The 19,252-nt window shown below is 44.4% G+C and overlaps 2 protein-coding genes across 3 annotated transcripts in view; both read left to right on the top strand.

Annotated features, from left to right (window-relative positions):
* PAPLN (papilin, proteoglycan like sulfated glycoprotein) overlaps nucleotides 1-19,252 on the top strand; it is a 172,653-nt gene that overhangs the window by 9,558 nt on the left and 143,843 nt on the right. The window lies entirely within an intron of this gene.
* Nucleotides 10,647-14,814, top strand: LOC132588853 (uncharacterized). The gene is given in 5 exon segments (XM_060261317.1): nucleotides 10,647-10,994; nucleotides 10,996-11,392; nucleotides 12,278-13,182; nucleotides 13,184-13,250; nucleotides 13,253-14,814. Coding segments are annotated over 5 exon segments (3,279 nt in total).

The following is a 19,252-nucleotide window of genomic DNA, read 5'->3' as shown; positions in this document are numbered from 1 at the left end:
GGGAAAGGGTGCCCTTGTTACCTTTAAACCTAATAAAGCCAGATCTCTCTGTTTTAAGAGACATTCAAGTCTAGATGTTAGATTTTCCTTTGGGTGGGGGGAGGTTCAGAGACAAAGGAACCTTGCCTGCCCATGTGGGACTACCATTCTCTGAAGTTCCACAGAATTCTGGCTTTCAAATTCCCCAAATGGGATGAGATAAAGACAGTAAATTTCTAGCCAGAAGGGCTGAGACTTGCTCATGTAGGAGTGTCTGGAGCAAGTCCTTGCTAAAATGAATACCTTGTGCCATGATTGTGGAACTCTGCATAGGCTCAGAGACCACATTTCCTTCATGATTCTGGGGTAAGAGAACTGAAATAGGGACTGTTTTCTCATTTTCATGGGGGAAAGAAGTCTGGGGCTGCACATCTGGGTTTGCCCCGCCATATTTCCTTTTATCCTGCACTTCCAGAATTTCCAGTCTCCTCTCAGTGGCCCTGCAAGATTCCAGGACATGTTGCAGGAGACTGGCAGTTTCCTTTTCTTTCCTGCTAGCTTCTAACTTTTGCTGAAGTTCCTGATTTTTCTCAGCAAGCTTTTGGATTTCTAAATCTTTTTCCTGAGTAGGATTTGTAAGTTTCCCTACCCTTTCCTTATTAGGGAAATCTTCCACAGCAGTAGCTTTGGGGAGGCTATCTCCATTTTCTGCAAACCCTGGGGCTTTGGGAACCGTGTGCCCTGGTGGCTTCATGGCATCTGAAAGGGCAGCAAGTAGCACATGTGTGGGCTGCTTATCAAACTGCCTCATGTCTGCTCCAGTGGCTCTAAGCTGGGACCAAGCTGCCATTCTGACTTTGTCTCGAGGGGTCCGCTGAGGCCAGGGTTGCCCAGAGGCTGACTGTGTCTGCCTAGGAGCATAAGCCTGCTTGTGAAGGGGAACCTTTGGGGCAAGCTGGGGATGGCAAGAAGAGCTGGAACCAAGGCCATTGTTTTGGAACTTCCAGTTCTGGCTCTCTTTTCCATGCCCACCCTGCTCTTGATTATATTGTGCCTGAGTGAGCTGTGTTTCTAAAACAGCAACTCTTTGTTCAGAGACTTGGGCATGCTTTAAAGCATTCTCCAGTCTCCATTTGACCTCATGGAGAGAGTGGGTTAAATTTGCTATCTCCTTCTCATGAGCACTTAATCTAGCTGTGTAGTCTTCATGAACTATTTCCCTTTTTGCATAGTCAGCTTTCATTCTACTCTCTCTTTCCATAAAATTGCCAACTCTGTCAAGATTAGCCTCTAGATCTTTCCAGGTGGTGTTTACCAGGGCTGTTATGCCATAGCACCTCAAGGTGGGTATATTGAGACCTCTGATCACATCGGATATGAAATTTTGATTCTCATAATCTGGTTCCCCATTGTCTTTGGGTGATACTACCTTAGCTGCTTCTGCTAGGAATTTCTTCCTTATTAGATAGCTCACTGGACGCTCATCATGACCTTGTAAGGTCTGATGGTAGAGATCTTTTATATCCTCTCCATCCCAGGTGGCAAATAGTACCTCAGCCATCCATTCTAAGATGGTGGCATTAGACAGGTTCAGGCGATACATTACATTTCTTACTTTGTCTAGTTCAGGGCCTGAGGCGCATAATCTCAGCACATGGTTTAATTCAGTTAAGGAGGCTTCTTTGTAGTGAATTCTAGCGCTGGCCATCCACAACACTGAGGTGTCTATGTTATAGGGGCCAAGGAAGCTGGCAGCCATTTTAATGTCCTCTGCTCCCCAAGATCTGGTTTCCTTCACTACTTTTACAGATTCAGCTCCATTCTGTTTTCTGGCTGTGGTCTTTTTAGTGACCACAGGACGGACTGGGGCTGACCTGCTTTTATTTCCTTCTACCACCTCTTCATCCTCGCTTTCCTCGTCCGAAAAAGCATAAAGGGTGGATGGAGAGACCGTCGCTATAAGAGCGTTTTTACGGTCTAGCTTTTGATGCAGCAAGGCAATCTCCTTTTTACATGCCTCATGATTGGCTGCTTCTCTGTTTTTTCGGATCTTTTCTGTAACAATTTCAACGGCATGTTGCAACTTACTATTTCTGTCTTTTGTTTGTTCCAGCTCTTTGTCCAATGCTTTTAACTGCACTTGGGCCTTTTTCAGAGCGGACATGGTGTCTTGATGCACTAAGTTTAAGGTGTGTTTCTCTGCCTTAATCTCCTCTATGGTTCGACTTGCATGTTGCCAGTCGAGGTCCAAGCAATTGTTTTCCGCCGCCAGTCTATTTACCTCTGCGGCATGTTTTCTATGCAATTCTGCTTTTTCAGCCTCATGGGTCTGGAGTATGAGTTCCTTTTCCTCTATCTGCTGATCCTTCTGGGTTAGCTGTTCCTTGAGTTGTTTAATCAAGGTTGAGCTATCCCGCAAGGCTTCAAACAAGCCCCATGTGGCAAAAAGATCTCTCTTGCCGGTGCTAATTGTTTTATTGCTGCAACCCTCCTCAAAAATGTCTCTGAGAGATTGGAGGGGATCAGAGCCTTGGTTAAAGAGTCCCTTTTTCCAGGGATTATCTCCCTTCTTTACCAACCACTTTTCCAATTTGGGGATCTCTTCCTTCTGGGCAAGGATTTCCATATCTTACAATTTAGTTCTTTTCAAAGTTCTAACTTTACTTGCAGGGCTGGTTTTCCTGCACTATTAGGTGCCTAACCACAGGCCACCAAAATTAACTGATGCAGGAGCCTTCCCTGGCACTTTTCCTGCTTATTGGGGAGCAAAGAACTTGCAGGACACCTCTGTGTGTCTCACAAGTAAAGGAGAGAGTTGCAGGACCTTCCTTAGTTCTCTGCAACACTAACAAATGTTTGTGGCATGGGCTTATGGCCTTGCACACATTGTTGAGCTCCTCAGGAGGGGCTTTTCTCTAGCCTCTGCCTCCAAACAAATCAAAAGTTTTAAAAGTCTCAGAGCCTGAGCTTTTCCTCTGTTGGCCCTAAGCAAAAGGGAAATTTTTCGGCTGAGAAGAGTTCCTATCTCCTCAGACCCGGGACAAATTTTAACCCCAAGGGAGAGCTTCTTGCTCCTTCCACTAAATTCTCTTAAAGGCACAGCCAAGTGAGAGAACTAGCAGCATATTTCCAGATGCTTCCTGGCTCCTATGTGCTATTTTACACTTGGGCTGACAACTTTACTTATGTTCCTCTTTTTGTTTTGCCTACTGCCAATCTCCGATTGCGCTTCGGCTAGGGGGTTTTAACTTGTTGAGCCAGCCGCCGGCTGCGCATCAACCAAAGTAAAAGTGTGGTGAGCCAGCCGCCGGCTGCGCATCAACCAAAGTAAAAGTGTGGTGAGCCAGCCGCCGGCTGCGCGTCAACCAAAGTAAAGAGTCAGCAGAACCATGGGGATAACACCATCAGTGCAGAAGATCAAAAGAACTCACGAGGAATAATTTGGAGGGAAAGGGAGTGAAAAATGAAACGGAAAACAAGCACCTCATCATGTCAACCCTTTAATGTTGCCAGTGAACAGTGATAATGTACATTTTTGCATGTAACTGTTTAACAACATAAATGCTTGGAGTGGGCTATAACCTCCGCTGTGTGAGCCAAAGGATACTTCTCCATGAGCAAAACATTGTTAAGAGATTTATGCTGATCCTGTCTTCCTACTGATGCCCTCTGCTCAGATCCTGAGAGTTTTTTGGCTTTGACAAGTGGCTTGTCAAGCGGTATGGGAGGAGGCTGAAAAAAGGAGAAGCCAGTAAATATTTGTTCTATGAGGATGTTTGGTCCAAAGTATAGGCAGAGGATTAGGGTTTCTCACTCTCTCCCTCCTCTCAGATAGCTGCATGTTGGACATTATATTTACACAAGCAGCAATCCCCAAGGAACTTGCGGGAGGGCCCTTCCATTCCCCCATCTTTGCTTCTTCCCCTGTTTCTCACCCCTTCTCTCACTTTCTCTCTTTCTTTCCCACCCCATGCCTGTTAAACTGTCCCCCCACTTACTTAGGATCCCACCTTCTTGTGTTACTGCCTCCACCACCCCCTCATGCACCTGCAGCAGGTGGGATGTGATGGGTCCTGCATAGGCTTGCCAATCCCCAGGTCCCAGCGGGGATTCTTCTGCTTTTCCAGGCTCCTTCCCACCCCCAGTCAGCTGGCCAGTGGGGGGGGGGGAGAGAAGCCCTGCCCCCAGAGGACCACGTGCCTTTCCACCTCCGGAGGCTTCAGTCTCCGATTGAAAGGCTTCCTCTTGGGATGGGGTGTCTGTGTTACTTGGAAGAAGTTGGCAGCAACTCGTGAGTAGAGAGGCCAATCCCTCACTTCAGAGTCGCCAGAAACAGGGGGGGGGGAGGAGGGAAACGTCTGCTGAGCACTTCATTATTCCCTATGTGGAGATCGATTCTCATAGGGTATAATGGGGAATTGATCTGGAGATTTCGGGGGCTCTGAGGGAGCTGTTTTTTTAGGTAGAGGCACCAAATTTTCAGTATAGTATCTAGAGCCGCTCCCCAAAGTACCCCCCAAGTTTCAAAACGATTGGACCAGGGGGTCCAATTCTATGAGCCCCAAAAGAAGGTGCCTCTATCCTTCATTATTTCCTATGGAAGGAAGACATTTTAAAAGGTGTGCTGTCCCTTTAAATGTGATGGCCAGAACTCCCTTGGAGTTCAATTATGCTTGCCACACCCTTGTTCCTGGTTCTGCCCTCAATGTCTCCTGGCTCCACCCCCAAAGTCTCCTGGCTCCACCCTCAAAGTACCCAGGTATTTCTTGAATTGGACTTGGCAACCCTAGTCCTGCAGCAGGAGATGGGACACGTCACATTCCAAGGCAAGAGGACACTCCTGTTCTGGAACACACCCTGCTTCTTCTCCCACACACCTGGCTGCTGCTGGCTCCTCCCCCCCTGCTCACAGTGTCATTGCTGAAGAGGCAACAATGGCAGAGTGGGTCTGGCAGCACTGGTGGGTTTTCCTCTTTTCTCACCCACAGTGCCATCTTTGTCCCACCCACCAAACTTTTATTTGCTCCATCTTCAGCTATATTTATTATTTGTTTATGTCTTATATATTCTGGTTTTCTCTCCAATAGGGACCCAAAGTAGATCTGTCCAGTCTGTTCATGGCTCAAGTCTCTGGATTTAAGTATCTACTGATTTGGCCATGCTAAGAATTTGATATAATAATAGGGCCCAAAGCCTGTAGAACCCAACATGTACAGACCTATCTGCACTACACAAAATAGAGTGTAGGGCCAAAATACATATTATTTTTTACAGGACTCAACTTGTTTTCTCTGCAGCTGCACAGCAGCTGTGAGAACATTGTTCAAAAAGTCTGTGGAGGCTTGATTCTGGTTGGGACCACAGCAAGAAGGGGAGGAAGGGTTTCTGCCCCCCCCGCCCCCCAATCTGTTTTCTCAAGCCAAAACAACCCTGTTGGAATACTGCATGCGCAGTTCCAAAGTGTGGCAAATAACTGCACCCCAGGCCCTTTTGGTACTTTGTACTTAGATTGAGAATATTGAGCCTACATGCCTCTGGACATGTAAGGAAAAGGAAAAGAAAGGTCCCCTGTGTAAGCACCAGTAGTTTCCGACTCTGGGGTGATGTTGCTTTCACAACATTTTCACGGCAGACTTTTTACGGGGTGGTTTGCCATTGCCTTCCCCAGTCATTTACACTTTTCCCCGAGCAAGCTGGGTACTCATTTTACCGACCTTGGAAGAATGGAAGGCTGAGTCAACCTGAGCCGGCTACCTGAAACCAGCTTCCACTAGGATTGAACTCAGGTCGTGAACAGAGTTTAGGACTGCAGTACTGCAGCTTTAACACTCTGCACCACAGGGCCCTTTGCAAAATGATAACCCTTGGGTGGATGTCAGGAACAAGGCATGCCTGAGTGATCTGGGTCACTCTGATTATATTGGTGCAAACATTGGGTGTTGTGTTACATTGGGTGTTGTGGCACCCTCTGACAGCTTTCCAGGCACCTACCAATTGTTTTTAGAAAATGGGCAGAGCCAGGTGGGCCTTCAGCCCAGCAAGGCTTCTGCTTGGCCTTTAGATATTTGATTGACTGCATTTTTTAAAAAAAACCATTGTTTTGTTAGCTATTGTCAATACAGCACAAGGATCTTCACTGTGTGACTGAAGGATAGAATAGTACAGTTGGAAGGGACCTCCCCTACACAATACAGGAAGCTTACAAATACCTCTCCCCACACACCACCAGTGACACCTGCTCCACACTCAGAAGATGACAAAACAAAAAACAAAACCCTCTATGGTACCTATTGTCACTTGTGAGCATTTAATTCTTCCAGACCTTGACCCATCCACTCTCTCTCCTGATAGATCTATTAGGTGGGCTGTCTGACTTTTATCTTCCTTCTGCCATCTTGGGCCAAGCCATGTGTGTACCTATTTAAGATTAGGTAGCAGAGATATATACTTTATAAAGGACACAGACAAACACAATTACATATATTTTTGAAAAACTTAAAATATACTTAAAACATTAGCACTCATTGGTCTCAAAGGTGCTTTCTTTGTATTTCTCTCATGGGATCCAGGTAACTGGGCAAAGAAAGCTCTGGCTCTTTCTTTCCTTCCCCGGGGGACAGGGAGACTGAGGAGAAGCCTCAGTCAATAGAAAGAAGAGAGGCTTGTCTCAGTAGCTATGCAGTGTCATTGAGAGAGCTTGGAAAAATAAGCTCTGCCTTCCCCCCTTCCTCCCCAAGGGAGGAGCCTCAGCCAATGGAGAAAATAGAGGTTTTGCTCTGTAGCTCTTGTGTGGTTGAGCAAGCCTTGCAAAGCAAGCTGTTATGCAGAAGGAAGCAAGAAATAGGGAGAAGAAAGCAGATGACAGTCAGTTGCTCGTGGGCCTAATATGAGCTCTCCCGGGGCCTGATTCAGCCCCGGGCTGCATGTTTGACACTCCTGATTTAAATAGCTTTGAAGTAGGTTGGTCACCTGGTTAACAAGATCTTATATAATTATATTGGGGAATTCTCTTAAAATGAACTTCCAATAAAATTCTCTCTCCTTTTCTCTGAGATCTGAATGGGAGATAAATACTCATTACAAGTCTTTTTTGCTAGCCAAGTAGGAAGTTGTATTTAAGAATTAATTCATTCTGATATCAGGTTGTTCAGCAACAAGGTGGCAGATACAGAAGGGAAGGGCATACACACACTGAGCAGAGTTTATCCTTTATAGGAAAATACAAAACACGGAGGAGAGACTGCAGTAACTCAAATGACATTTTAAATTCTGTTCTCAGACATAATTCACTCCACCTCCTGCTTACAGAACATTTTTAATTCCTGGGAAGGGCATAAAGGAAAAACAATCGTTCTACAGCTTGAAAAGGAGATAGAGGAGTTGCCACACTCACCATGTAATAGTTGCCTAAAGTTCAGGGACGTTAATAAACAGATCTTGGGCAAGACTAAAAGAAAGAACAGAAACATCATAAAATATAGAAAAGTAAGGAAAATATAATCAATCTATCTGATGCTCAATATTCAAAACTATGTGAAGATATTGGATCCTTAGCATTTTAATAATGAACCAAATTTCTCTAACAGATTAATCGTATGAACTTTAGTTCTATATTTACATATGAGGGGAAACCATTCTAAAGCGAAAGGCATGCTTTCCTTGTTTGTTTTTTAGATGGAATTCTCGCATGTCATGGCAGGAATCATTGCCAGAGGGCATTCGTTGTTCTGTCTGACACAGGAGGAATTGCCTCTCATAGGATGGCAATGGCTTCTTACAATTTATTACTATTAATGTATATATTAGTATTTTTAATATCCTCTGTCCAATTAATTATGTAATTCTTAAATTCTCAGAGAATGTTTGTGTGCGTGTAGGGCTGCTCCTCTCCACTGCTGTTGAACTTAACCAGTTTTTGCATATCTGGAGAGAGTGGAAGGGCTTTCTTCTTCTGGTCTCAGCATAAGGCACAGTAGCTTAAGTGACAGTGAGATTGGCGGGGTGCCTAGAGAAGGACCAGCTGACTGTGGATGAAGGAGCATAAACCACTATGACAAGCTTCTCTTCTGTTGGCTTGGTGTTTTCCCAGCACTTGTCTTGGTGCTGGGATAAAAGCACAGAGGGAGGCTACAGAGAAAGCTGGGGTGTTGCTGGAGAGCATGAGTCCTTTATCAGAGGTGTCAAACATGTGGCCTGCATCCAGCCTGTGCAAGGCTCAAACTAGCCCCCAAGCAACTTCCTTTTTCTGCTTCCTTTCTCAGAGCTGCTACTGCAGCCACATGGTAGCTTGATTTCCCCCAAGCTCCCTCAGTGGCTCTTTGATTTCTGCCTCGCCCCGCCCCCCAGAACTCCATGGCTGCTTTCTACTTTGTGCAGGAGAGATTTAAAGACAAGCCTCTGTCTCTCTCTCTTTGTCTGGCACAGAGAGAGAGAGAGCACCTCTGCTTCCTTCTCTGGGCTGCTTCTCCTTTTGGGGGAGGAAAGAGAGACCCATGGCAGCTTCAAGACCAACAATGTTTTATTCCAGGTATAAGCTTTTCTGTGCAAGCATACTTTTGGGAGGGAGGGTGGATTCTTCTGACAAGAAAAATGGACATTAAGGAAAATATTTTGGCTTATTCTGAGAAAGTTGTGATTTTTTTTTTTTAAAGATTGGATTTCTCTGTTCCTATCTGGATTTATTTTCTTTCAAAAAGACTCAGATTAGGAATAAAAACATTTTGATTGGTCTTTATATCTTGGACAGTGGAGTGATTGCAGACGCTAACTGATAATAGCACACACTGGTAATGAGACAGGAAAACTAGCTCTGAATTTACGCCAAGAGGATATGAGGGGGAGACCCCTGAGTAATTAATGAATAACTCTATAAAATAATAAATGAAAATATGCTCTTGTCTTTAAAAAGCAAAAAGGGCGTCTGATGTAATGTTGAAGAAGTTGCAATGTGATAAGAAACCAGACAGGCCTTCAGTGGGTGTGAGTCACAAATGTGTATTGATGGCAGACACATTTCTATAAGGAAACTCCTTGCTCAATAGATAAGCAGACACACTGGAAAACTACCAGGGAGAAAGGGGAGGGGGGAAGTGAATCTGATAACTGTGAGGGCCAGCCAGCAGGCTTACTTTGCTTAAAGCAGAGGATTTGAGAAGTGTGCAGGGTTCATTATTTTTGGGAGCTTTGCTGCTCAAATGAACCTTGCTATTGGTGCCAAATAGAAAAATACCTTGTTTTCAATCAGTAAGTGTGCAGCCTCGTTATTCTACTGCTACATAACATGGTTACATTGGCCGAGGAATAACGGGGAGGATTTTTCCTACCCCTTAGGTGGCCTGAAAAACCGTTTGCCTTCCACCCTCGTGGCGGTAACAGCAGACTAGGTGCCACAGTCATATTTTTGACTGAGTTCAGCTTTCTCTGCCTCGGTGGGGAAAGGTATTCGGCCAGCCAGCCAAGATCCCGCGCCTGGTTGAACCGACATGTGTAGGGAATTGGAAGATCTTCAGGATTGTGAGTATGAATTGTTTGGGAATTTGGATTACCTCTCCTTAGGAGAAAAGAAGGGTCTGATCATCCCTTAAGCCTTGTTCAGTAGGCTCTATTCTGGCACTGAAGCACAAAGGCTAGGAACTGGGAGGATTTCTGTGGTGTGTGTGTATGTGAATGAGAGGAGGCATAGCCTCCAAGCGATTTTTGTACCCACCGGTACCGAGGTTCTCAGCCACGCAAGTGCGTCTGAGCTGGGAAAGTGGAAAAGCGATTGGATAAGGCTTCCTTTGTGTCTGGAGCTGTCAGAATCCCACTGGCAGCTCACCCTCCCTACCCTTTGTGTTTCAAAGTGTGTCTTGTCTAAACGTCTGGTGCTATGGGTGAAATTCAGTCAAAAACTCCGCTAGAATATGTGTAAGAATTTTAAGGAACATTTTTGTGATGATTATGGAGTCAAATTGACTCCTGAAACTCTGAAAGCGTTTTGTCAGAAAGATTGGGTGGCCTTACAAGTAGGATGGCCACCCGAAGGCAGCTTTGACCAAGCCTTGGTTCAGCGAGTTTATAAGAGCGTGGTACAGTCCCCAATTTGTAAAAGTCAGTTTCCCTACATTGATAGCTGGGCAGCTACTGGAGGCCAGAGAAACTACAGACCATGCAGAAAAAATGGGCTCAGAGAGCCACTGATAAAGCTGCAAGTGAAGTTATGGCTTTGCGTCAGGATGTATTAGTAAAAACAATGATCCCTCCAAAGAAGAAAAAGCCTCCAGTGTTAGATGCCGATCCTGAAGACCCCTTGGCTAGTCCCCCGCCATATGTTCCAGAATACCCTCTACTCCCGATGCAGCCAGCAGAAGGAGGTACTAATGGCAAGGAACAAGCACAGCTAGCTAAGGACGCTTTAAAATTCTTTGATGAAGAGAGCCAGGAAATAGAATGAAGTAGCTAGAATGAATGAAGTAGCTAGAGCTGGAAAAGGACGGGCGACACCCCTGCAAACTTTAAATTTGGTTCAGCAGTTGTTTTCAGAGCAACCATTTTCTGCAACAGCTCCTTGTTATTCCATGCCTGTGTTTAATAATCAGAGGTTGGCTGCAAGTTTTAATTCAGCTCCTGAGTCTCCCTTGCATACAGAACTCTCACCAAGTACTCCAGAGAAAACTTCCAGCTTGTCTATGGCATCACCCCCAACATTCCCAGGTTTCACATCCAGTACAGAAAGCTCACTGCTAGCTCCCCTTCGGGAAGCTCATATTCCTCAACAGCCTGGCCCTGGTATTGAGACCCGATACATGTATGTGCCTTTCACTTCAAGTGATCTAGTAAACTAGAAAACTCATACTGTTGCATTTTCTGATAATCCTGCCCCAATGACGAATCTGCTAACCAGTATTATGGCTACACATTGGCCTACCTATGCAGACTGTCAGCAGCTTTTACTGGCTCTCTTTACAACTGAAGAGAGAAGCCATATCATGCATTATGCTCGAAAGCATGTGGAAGAAAAAGTTCCTCAGGGAACTGCAGACAGAGGAGTGGATAAAGGCCCGTTTTCCTGCAACAGATCCCAACTGGGACCCCAATTCTCAGATTTCCAAAGAGCATCTGTCAGAATACAGGCAGGCAATCTTAGAAGGTATGAAACAAGCAGGAAAAAAACCTATTAACATGTTTAAAGTCAGTGAAGTACTCCAGACAATAGATGAAAGCCCTGGAGCATTTGCTGAGAGGTTAATGCAAGCTTTTAGAATGTTTACCCCATTCGAACCTGAGGCTGCAGAGAACCTGCGCATGGTAAATACAGCTTTTGTTGCCCAATCCTATGCTGACATTCGCAAAAAACTTCAGAAGCAAGATGGTTTTGCAGGAATGAATCTATCCCAGCTGTTAGAGATTGCCCAGAAGGTTTATGCTTCGGGATGTAGACCAGAGGCGGGAGGAAGAAAGAAAAATGAGGAAAAAAGCTGATTTACTGGCAGCAGCTTTGACTGGTCAGCCACCTAAAAGAGAGAGAGGGGCTCCTCAAGGGCAAGGAATGAATGGCAGAAATCAAAGAATGGTGACGACCAATTTGGATCCAAATCAGTGCACCTTTGTTTAGATTTTGGGCACTGGAGAAATTCATGTCCTAATCAACCCTCTCTCTGCACACAAGAAATTCAAAACGCTCCTAGACAGATGACAGGACTGGAGTTCAGAGGCCGGGGGAACAGAGGAGCCAGTGTGAGGGGAAGAGGAAGAGGCCAAGTCCAGAATGGCAGATATAGGAGAGACGAAGAAGAGCCAGTCCAGGGCTTGGTTGGGCCGGAAGGATGGAATGACTAGGACAGACTGGGCACCAACACTCCTGACCCTGCGGAGCCTATGGTCACAGTTGATGTGGAGGGTCAGGAGATCGCATTCCTTGTGGATACTGGGGCTGCGCGATCTGTTGTTCCTGATAAGATTGCCCCTTCCATTTCCAAGTATATTAATATAATTGGAGCTACAGGGCATAGACAATTCAGACCACTTCTAGCCAAATGAACTTGTACAGAAGGAGCCCATGTGGTCCATCACAATTTTGTCTATTTGCCTGATTGCCCAGTGCCACTAATGAGAAGAGATTTGCTTTCCAAGTTAAGAGCCCGATTGACTTTTGAATCAGGAAGTCAAATGAACTTTGAGCTGCCTTATATAACTACAGAAGGCAAATTACATTATCAAGGTGTATATGTTCTAGAATGCCCCAGAGAGGAGGAGTGGAGGCTTCACCAATCAGCTCCTGCAATGGCCATGTCAGAAGTCTGGGTTCAACAATTTCCAGACGTATGGGCAGAAGAGAATCCGCCTGGGCTAGCAGTAAATCATGCGCCTATCAAAGTAGAATTAATCCCAGGGACTGTTCCAGTCCGAGAATGCCAGTACCCAATCCCTAGGAAGGCAGTAACTGGCATCCAGAAACACCTTGACAGACTCCTTGAATATGGAATTCTTGTAGAATGTCAGTCTCCATGGAACAGTCCCCTTTTGCCAGTCAAGAAGTCAGGCACCGATGACTACAGACCAGTACAGGATCTTAGGTCTCTAAATTCTTGCACACAAACCTTGCATTCTGTCGTTCCAAATCCATATGTCTTACTGGGACTAATACCTGCCTCAGCCACTTACTTCTCAGTGGTAGATCTCAAGGATGCGTTCTTTTGTTTAAGACTGGCACCTGAAAGTCAGCCACTGTTTGCCTTCCAGTGGGAAGAAAAAAAGACTGGTAGAAAGCTACAATACACATGGACCCGTTTACCACAGGGGTTCAAAAATTCGCCCACCCTTTTTGGTAATGCTCTCAGTAAAGACTTGAGCCAGTTCCCAACTGTGCCAAGAGAAGTTGTGTGCCTTCAATACTTTGATGATATTCTGCTGGGGGCCAAAGACTTACAGACATGCCAAGGTGCCACTGCTGCTCTGCTAACACTTCTGACTGAGGCTGGATATAAAGTGTCTCAGAAGAAGGCTCAGCTATGCCAAGAGACAGTGAAATTTTTAGGCTTCCATATATCCCAGGGCAGATGGCAGCTAGGCAGGGAGCGAAAAGAGACTGTGTGTGCTATTCCTGCGCCTACTACCAGACGCAAGCTGAGAGAATTCTTAGGAGCAGCAGGGTTCTGCAGAATTTGGCTCCCCAATTTTGCCATAACAGCTAAGCCCTTATACGAAGCCAGTAAGGGGGGGGGGAGAAAAAGCACCTTTTGAATGGACAGAGCAATGTCAAAATGTCTTTGAAGATTTAAAACGTCAGCTCATGCAAGCCTGGGACTACCTGATACTGACAAGCTTTTTACTCTATATGTGCATGAGCAAGAAGAAATAGCTGCAGGCGTTTTAACTCAATTGCTGGGATCCTGGCCCAGACCAGTGGCATATTTGTCTAAGCAATTAGACACTGTAGCAAAAGGGTGGCCCCCTGGTTTGCACTCAGTAGCGGCTGTCGCAGAACTTGTAAACGAGGTAGACAAGTTTACTTTTGGAAGTCAACTTGAAGTAAGAGTTCCCCACTATGTGCAAGTCCTTCTGGAACACAAAGAGAACTACTGGTTCACCAATGTCCGTATGGTCAGATATCAGGCACTTATGTGTGAAAACCCCAGAGTAAAAATAGTGACCGTGTCAGCTTTGAACCCAGCCTCTTTGTTGCCAACTCCTGATGATGCATTGGAGCACGATTGCTTAGAGGTTATGGAAGAAGTATTTTCTAGCTGGCCAGATCTGAAAGATGTCCCATTTTCAGATCCTGATGTTGAATATTATACTGATGGGAGTAGTTTTATCCAGAATGGAAAACGCAGAGCAGGATATGCAGTAGTTACTCTACAAACCGTGATAGAGGCAGAGCCTTTGCCTATTTCAACTTCTGCACAAAAAGCTGAGTTAATTGCCCTTATCAGAGCACTACGATTAGCAGAGGGACTTAAAGCAAATATTTATACAGATTCTAAATATGCTTTTATGACACTGCATGCCCATGGAGCCCTATACAAAGAGGGAGGCTTAATTACTGCAAATGGCAGGAATATCAAGAATAGTACAGAAATCTTGGAACTGCTTAAAGCTGTCTGGGCACCCCGGAACATAGCTGTCATTCATTGCAGAGGCTATCAGAAGCCCCTAAGTCCGGTAGCAAGAGGAAATCGGAAGGCAGATTTAACCGCTAAGGAGGCAGCACTAAAGCCTTATCAGGGAAGCACAGAAATTCTGCCTGTTTTTCAAGTTTCCTTAACTGAATGGAGCCCTCGTTATTCACAAGCTGAGGAGCAGTGGGTTCAAACTCAATGGGCAGTAACTAAAAGAAGAGATGGCTGGTATGTTTTCCCCGATGGCAGAATTTATATTTCAGAAGCTGTTGCGTGGCCATTAATTCAGAAACTGCATGAGGGAACACATTATGGGAAGACTGCACTAGAACACTCTGTGAGTCAGTGGGCATATATTAATCGTATGAGTTCACTGACAGCCCAAACTTCTGCACAATGTGTTACATATGCAAAGAATAATCCAAGGTCGGGTCCCACTCAACTCCCTGGGAGTCAGCCACTGGGAGCAACACCTTTCTCCTTAGTTGTGGATTTCACCGAGATGCCCAAAGCTGAACATTACCGTTACATGCTTGTATTTGTTTATACAATGTCTGGATGGATTGAAGCTTACCCCACACGTACTGAGAAAGCCAATGAGGTTGTAAAAGCCTTATTAAAAGACATTGTGCCTAAATTTGGTTTACCTGTAATTATCGGGAGCGATAATGGACCATCGTTTATAGAGAAAACTGTACAGGGTGTGTCTACATTGCTTGGTATTACCTGGAAATAGCATGCAGCCTACCACCCACAGAGTTCAGCAAAAGTTGAAAGGGCTAATAGAACTCTGAAGAATGCCTTGTCTAAACTCTGTCAGGAAACCATTTGCCATGGACTACAATGTTGCCAATTGCATTGTTTTGGTTGCACTGTTTGCCACACAAACGACTCCATCTGTCGCCTTTCAAGATTGTTTATGGAAGACCCCCCCCCCCCCCACATAGTCCAAGGAGTTCGAGGTGACCTTTCACAGTTGGGGAGCCTTATAACTTTTGTGGAATTGCAAGCCTTGGGCAAAGCTGTAAAGGAGGTGAATAAGTATGTGTTTGAAACCTTTGCCATATCAAATTTATTCTCCTGTACGTGCTTACCAGCCGGGGGATAATGTCTGGGTAAAAAGCTGGAGGGCAAAGACCTTACAGCCTAGGTGGAAGGGCCCATTCACTGTCCTTTTAAGTTCCCCTACAGCCGTCAAGGTACAAGGCATAGCAGCATGGATCCATTGGACACATTTAAAGCGAGCTGCAGATTACTGGAAGGCTCAGCCAGTTCCAGGGAAACCATTAGCTTTGAAATTTTATAAAGACCCTACCTGGCCGTATGCCATGCAGTGAAGACTGTTAAAAGTTAAGTAGCCCTGCTCCAGCCACACCTGGAAGCTGGTTGGTCTACGCACGGCTGAAGCCTGAGGAAGTCTTCTGGAGTCATACAGAGCTAGATATTCCTTTGTATTAGTTTGCTGAATTTCTTGAATTGCTTATTTTTCTGTATTGAATATATTATCACAATAGTGCTATTTCGCTATAAGCATTTGCTGTAGGACTTAAAGAATCATGCATGCTTCAAAGGCTTTTATTGCTGCGCTTTTTTGCTGTATTTTTGTCAGTATGCTAATGTGCTGTACTCAAGCAGTGAGATGTACTAGATGCTGGGAAGGAAAGGATTCTAAACGTATGTTGCGTGTTCAATCTAGGGAAGTGCATGGAGTTTGCATAGAACCTAACACTCAAATAATTTGTGTAGAACGTGGAGTGTCTTATTATCAAGCAAAAATAGAATATCCTGGATCAAGCAGAACAATAACCTTCAGAAGAAGTATTCGCTGCCCAACGTCACAGTGGGTATGCTGGCCAGTTGATTAAAAGTCAAACCAGGTTAAAAAGCACAACCCTAAGCCTAAGCTACTTGTCCAGGAGAAAAAGAAAATTTTGTATAAGACTGTGTTTAATGATGCTCAGGATGAAAAATTTGTCATTCCAGAACCTGGGAGTAATCTTTTTATAGCATTAGTTGAGCAAATAGCTGCCTCCCTAAATATTTCAAACTGTTGGGTGTGAGGAGGTCCACTAATGAGTGAAAGATGGCCTTGGGTTGGCATTGAGGTCTTGCCTTCTGACCTAGTCCAATGGAATAAACCTAGATCAGAGTCAATGCCAGAAGAGAGAAAGGTCTGGGAATTGCAGACTGTGGTGAATGGAGAATTATGTATTTCTCAGGCTGTTCTGTGGACAAATTGAAAGCATGTTGGGCATACTTTGTGCCACCAAAGTCTGTTAGTTAATTCTACTAAGGAAAAACCGAAATGGGTAGAGGCAAAGGGCGCTGTTATAGAGGATTTCAAGCCATGGGAAAATGCTAGCAGTCTAAATAAATATTTCAATGCTGCTTCAGATTCCTCTGAGCAATGGATGGCTCCTGAAGGGTTATATTGGATTTGTGGCAAAAGGGCTTATATACTCCTGCCAAGGAGATGGCATGGGACGTGCATAATTGGAACAATACGTCCCAGCTTCTTTCTTTTCCAATTAAACGCTGGTTCTGCTTTAGGGACCCCAGTGTTTGATGATTATGTTAGATCAAAACGTTCCTTGGACATCGGAGGGAAGCAGTGGGGAGATGAATGGCCCCCACAGCAGATCATTGAATACTATGGCCCAGCTACTTAGGCACAAGATGGGTCTTGGGGATACAGAACACCTGTGTATATGCTTAACCATATTATTAGATTGCAAGCTGTGGTAGAAATCATTATAAATCAAACAGCCATGGCTTTAGAACTGTTGGCAAGACAGCAGACCCAGATGTGTGCAGCCATATATCAGAACTGTTTGGCTCTGAATTATTTGCTGGCTGAAGAAGGTGGTGTCTGTGGGAAATTTAATCTCTCAAATTGCTGTCTTAATATAGATAATAATGGAGAGGCTGTACAGAATATAGCTTCTGAAATTCGTAAAATTGCTCATGTACCAGTTCAAACATGGAAAAATTTGGATGCATCATGGTTTGGACAAATTATGGGAGATTGGAAGCAGATTTTATTCTTAATTGGCATTTCCTTAGGAGGCTTAGGGTTATTACAATGTTTAATTCCTGTTATAAGGTACAGTATTAAAAAGGTTGTAAAAGCACTTACTCCCTATGAAAAAAATGCCAGCATCTTGTACATGTCTCCAGAGGAAAGGAAACAATATTTCATTAATTTGTGTAATAATAGTCATACTCTTTCAGACTTAAATAAACTGTCAGAGTTTGAAAGGGGGGAATTAAGAGGAGACCCCTGAATAATTAATGAATAACTCTATAAAATAATAAATGAAAATATGCTCTTGTCTTTAAAAAGCAAAAAGGGCGTCTGATGTAATATTGAAGAATTTGCAATGTGATAAGAAACCAGAGAGGCCTTCAGTGGATGTGAGTCACAAATGTGTATTGATGGCAGACACATTTCTATAAGGAAACTCCTTACTGAATAGATAAGCAGACACGCTGGAAAACTACCAGGGAGAAAGGGGAGGGGGGAAGTGAATCTGATAACGGTGAGGGCCAGCCCGCAGGCTTGCTTTGCTTAAAGCGGATGGTTTGAGAAGTGTGCGGGTTTCATTATTTTGGGGAGCTTTGCTGCTCAAATGAACCTTGCTATTGGTGCCATACCTCGTTTTCAATCAGTAAGTGTGCGGCCTCATTATACTACTGCTACAGATGCATGGTCTAAAGCTTCATTATCAGTTGCAGTTCAGCAGTCTCTCTGTCTAATCTCCCTTTGAAATTCCTTTGTAAGAGTACTGCTACTCTTAGGTCAACCACTGAATGTTGTGGTTTCTAATGTCATGTTTATGTACATTTATTCTTTGCATCCTCCTGAACGGAATCCTCTTGGATGGAATTGAGACCTAGGTTTCCTGTCTCATTACCAACGCTGCTATCTTCATGCCTATTACCCTTCTGCATGTAACACCTAATTTAATCAAGCCTGCTATTGTCATTCACCTCCTATTGCCATTTGACATCTGAAATCACCTTTCTAAAGTTTATATCTCTGGTATTTTGTGTTACATTTTATGGCACGCATGGCCAGGCCAAACAAAGTGACATTTATGTCAGATCTGGCCCTTGTAACAAATGAGTTGGACACTGCTGCCCTAACACTTTTGTCTCTGATCATCAGCATCTCAGTCTTCTCTGGACTGAGCTTCAGGTTATTGGCCCTCATCCATCCCATTTCTACTTTCAGGCACCTTTTAGGGCTTTCACAAACCCACCCAACTAATCTGTTAGGGAGCAACACAGCTGAGCATCATCCCCATGTGGCTGGCATCTCACTCTGAATACCCAGACAATCTATCCCAGATGTTTCATTATAAAGTTTATATCTCCAGTACTTCGTGTTACATTTTATGGCATGTATGGTCTGGCCAAACAAGTAGCATTTATGGCAAATCCAGCTCTTATAGCAAATGAGTTCAACACCTCTGCTTTACTTTCATCCATTGAATGAGGCCCACAATTCAGGGAGGCTCACAGTTTATCAGTCCTCCAGTCCTTCCAGCAGCAGCAGCAGCTATTTTATACTGGGAACCACCTGCCAAGCACAAGCCCTAGCAAGCAAAGACCTTGCACACTTTTCTGGAACATGGGAAGGATGCCACATAGGGGAAGAGATACAGGTAGCATGTCAAAATACCACATGTATCTCCGGGCTTCCGGTCATGGAGGACTGAGGTCCTTCTCGATAGAGGAGCAGACCAGAGCCTCTGTTCTGGACAGAGAAGGTGATCCTAACGCTTGCTGCCTACATCTTCTAGGCAAGGAGATGGCCAAAACATGCTTATTAAATTCTGAGAGGATTTACTTTGGCTGACGAGGTATCCCAGTGGGGTACCTTTTTGGCTTTGAAGAGTCCCCGGAGAAGAATTGCATTCCAATTTCTACAGAGGATTTCTGGGGTCGTTAAATTGACTTAAATTCATCATGATCCAAAGCTTCTTTGGGACTAATTAATATCTACTTTGGAAGAGAATGGTGCTCGAAAGGATCACGATTTTTAAAGGTAAAGATCTTTATCACTCCGGGACTAACATAAGACATTTGGAGAAAAAAACAAAGGTTGGGATTCATCTATATTATATCAAAGTAAAGAAGACAAAGGAGGGGGTAAATTTGGGACTAAGAAA

The sequence above is a fragment of the Heteronotia binoei genome, chromosome 21 (assembly GCF_032191835.1).
Source record: "Heteronotia binoei isolate CCM8104 ecotype False Entrance Well chromosome 21, APGP_CSIRO_Hbin_v1, whole genome shotgun sequence".
NCBI classification, from domain to species: Eukaryota; Metazoa; Chordata; class Lepidosauria; order Squamata; family Gekkonidae; genus Heteronotia; species Heteronotia binoei.
Note: the sequence above shows the minus strand (reverse complement) of the source record. Positions and strands in the feature narration are given on the sequence as shown.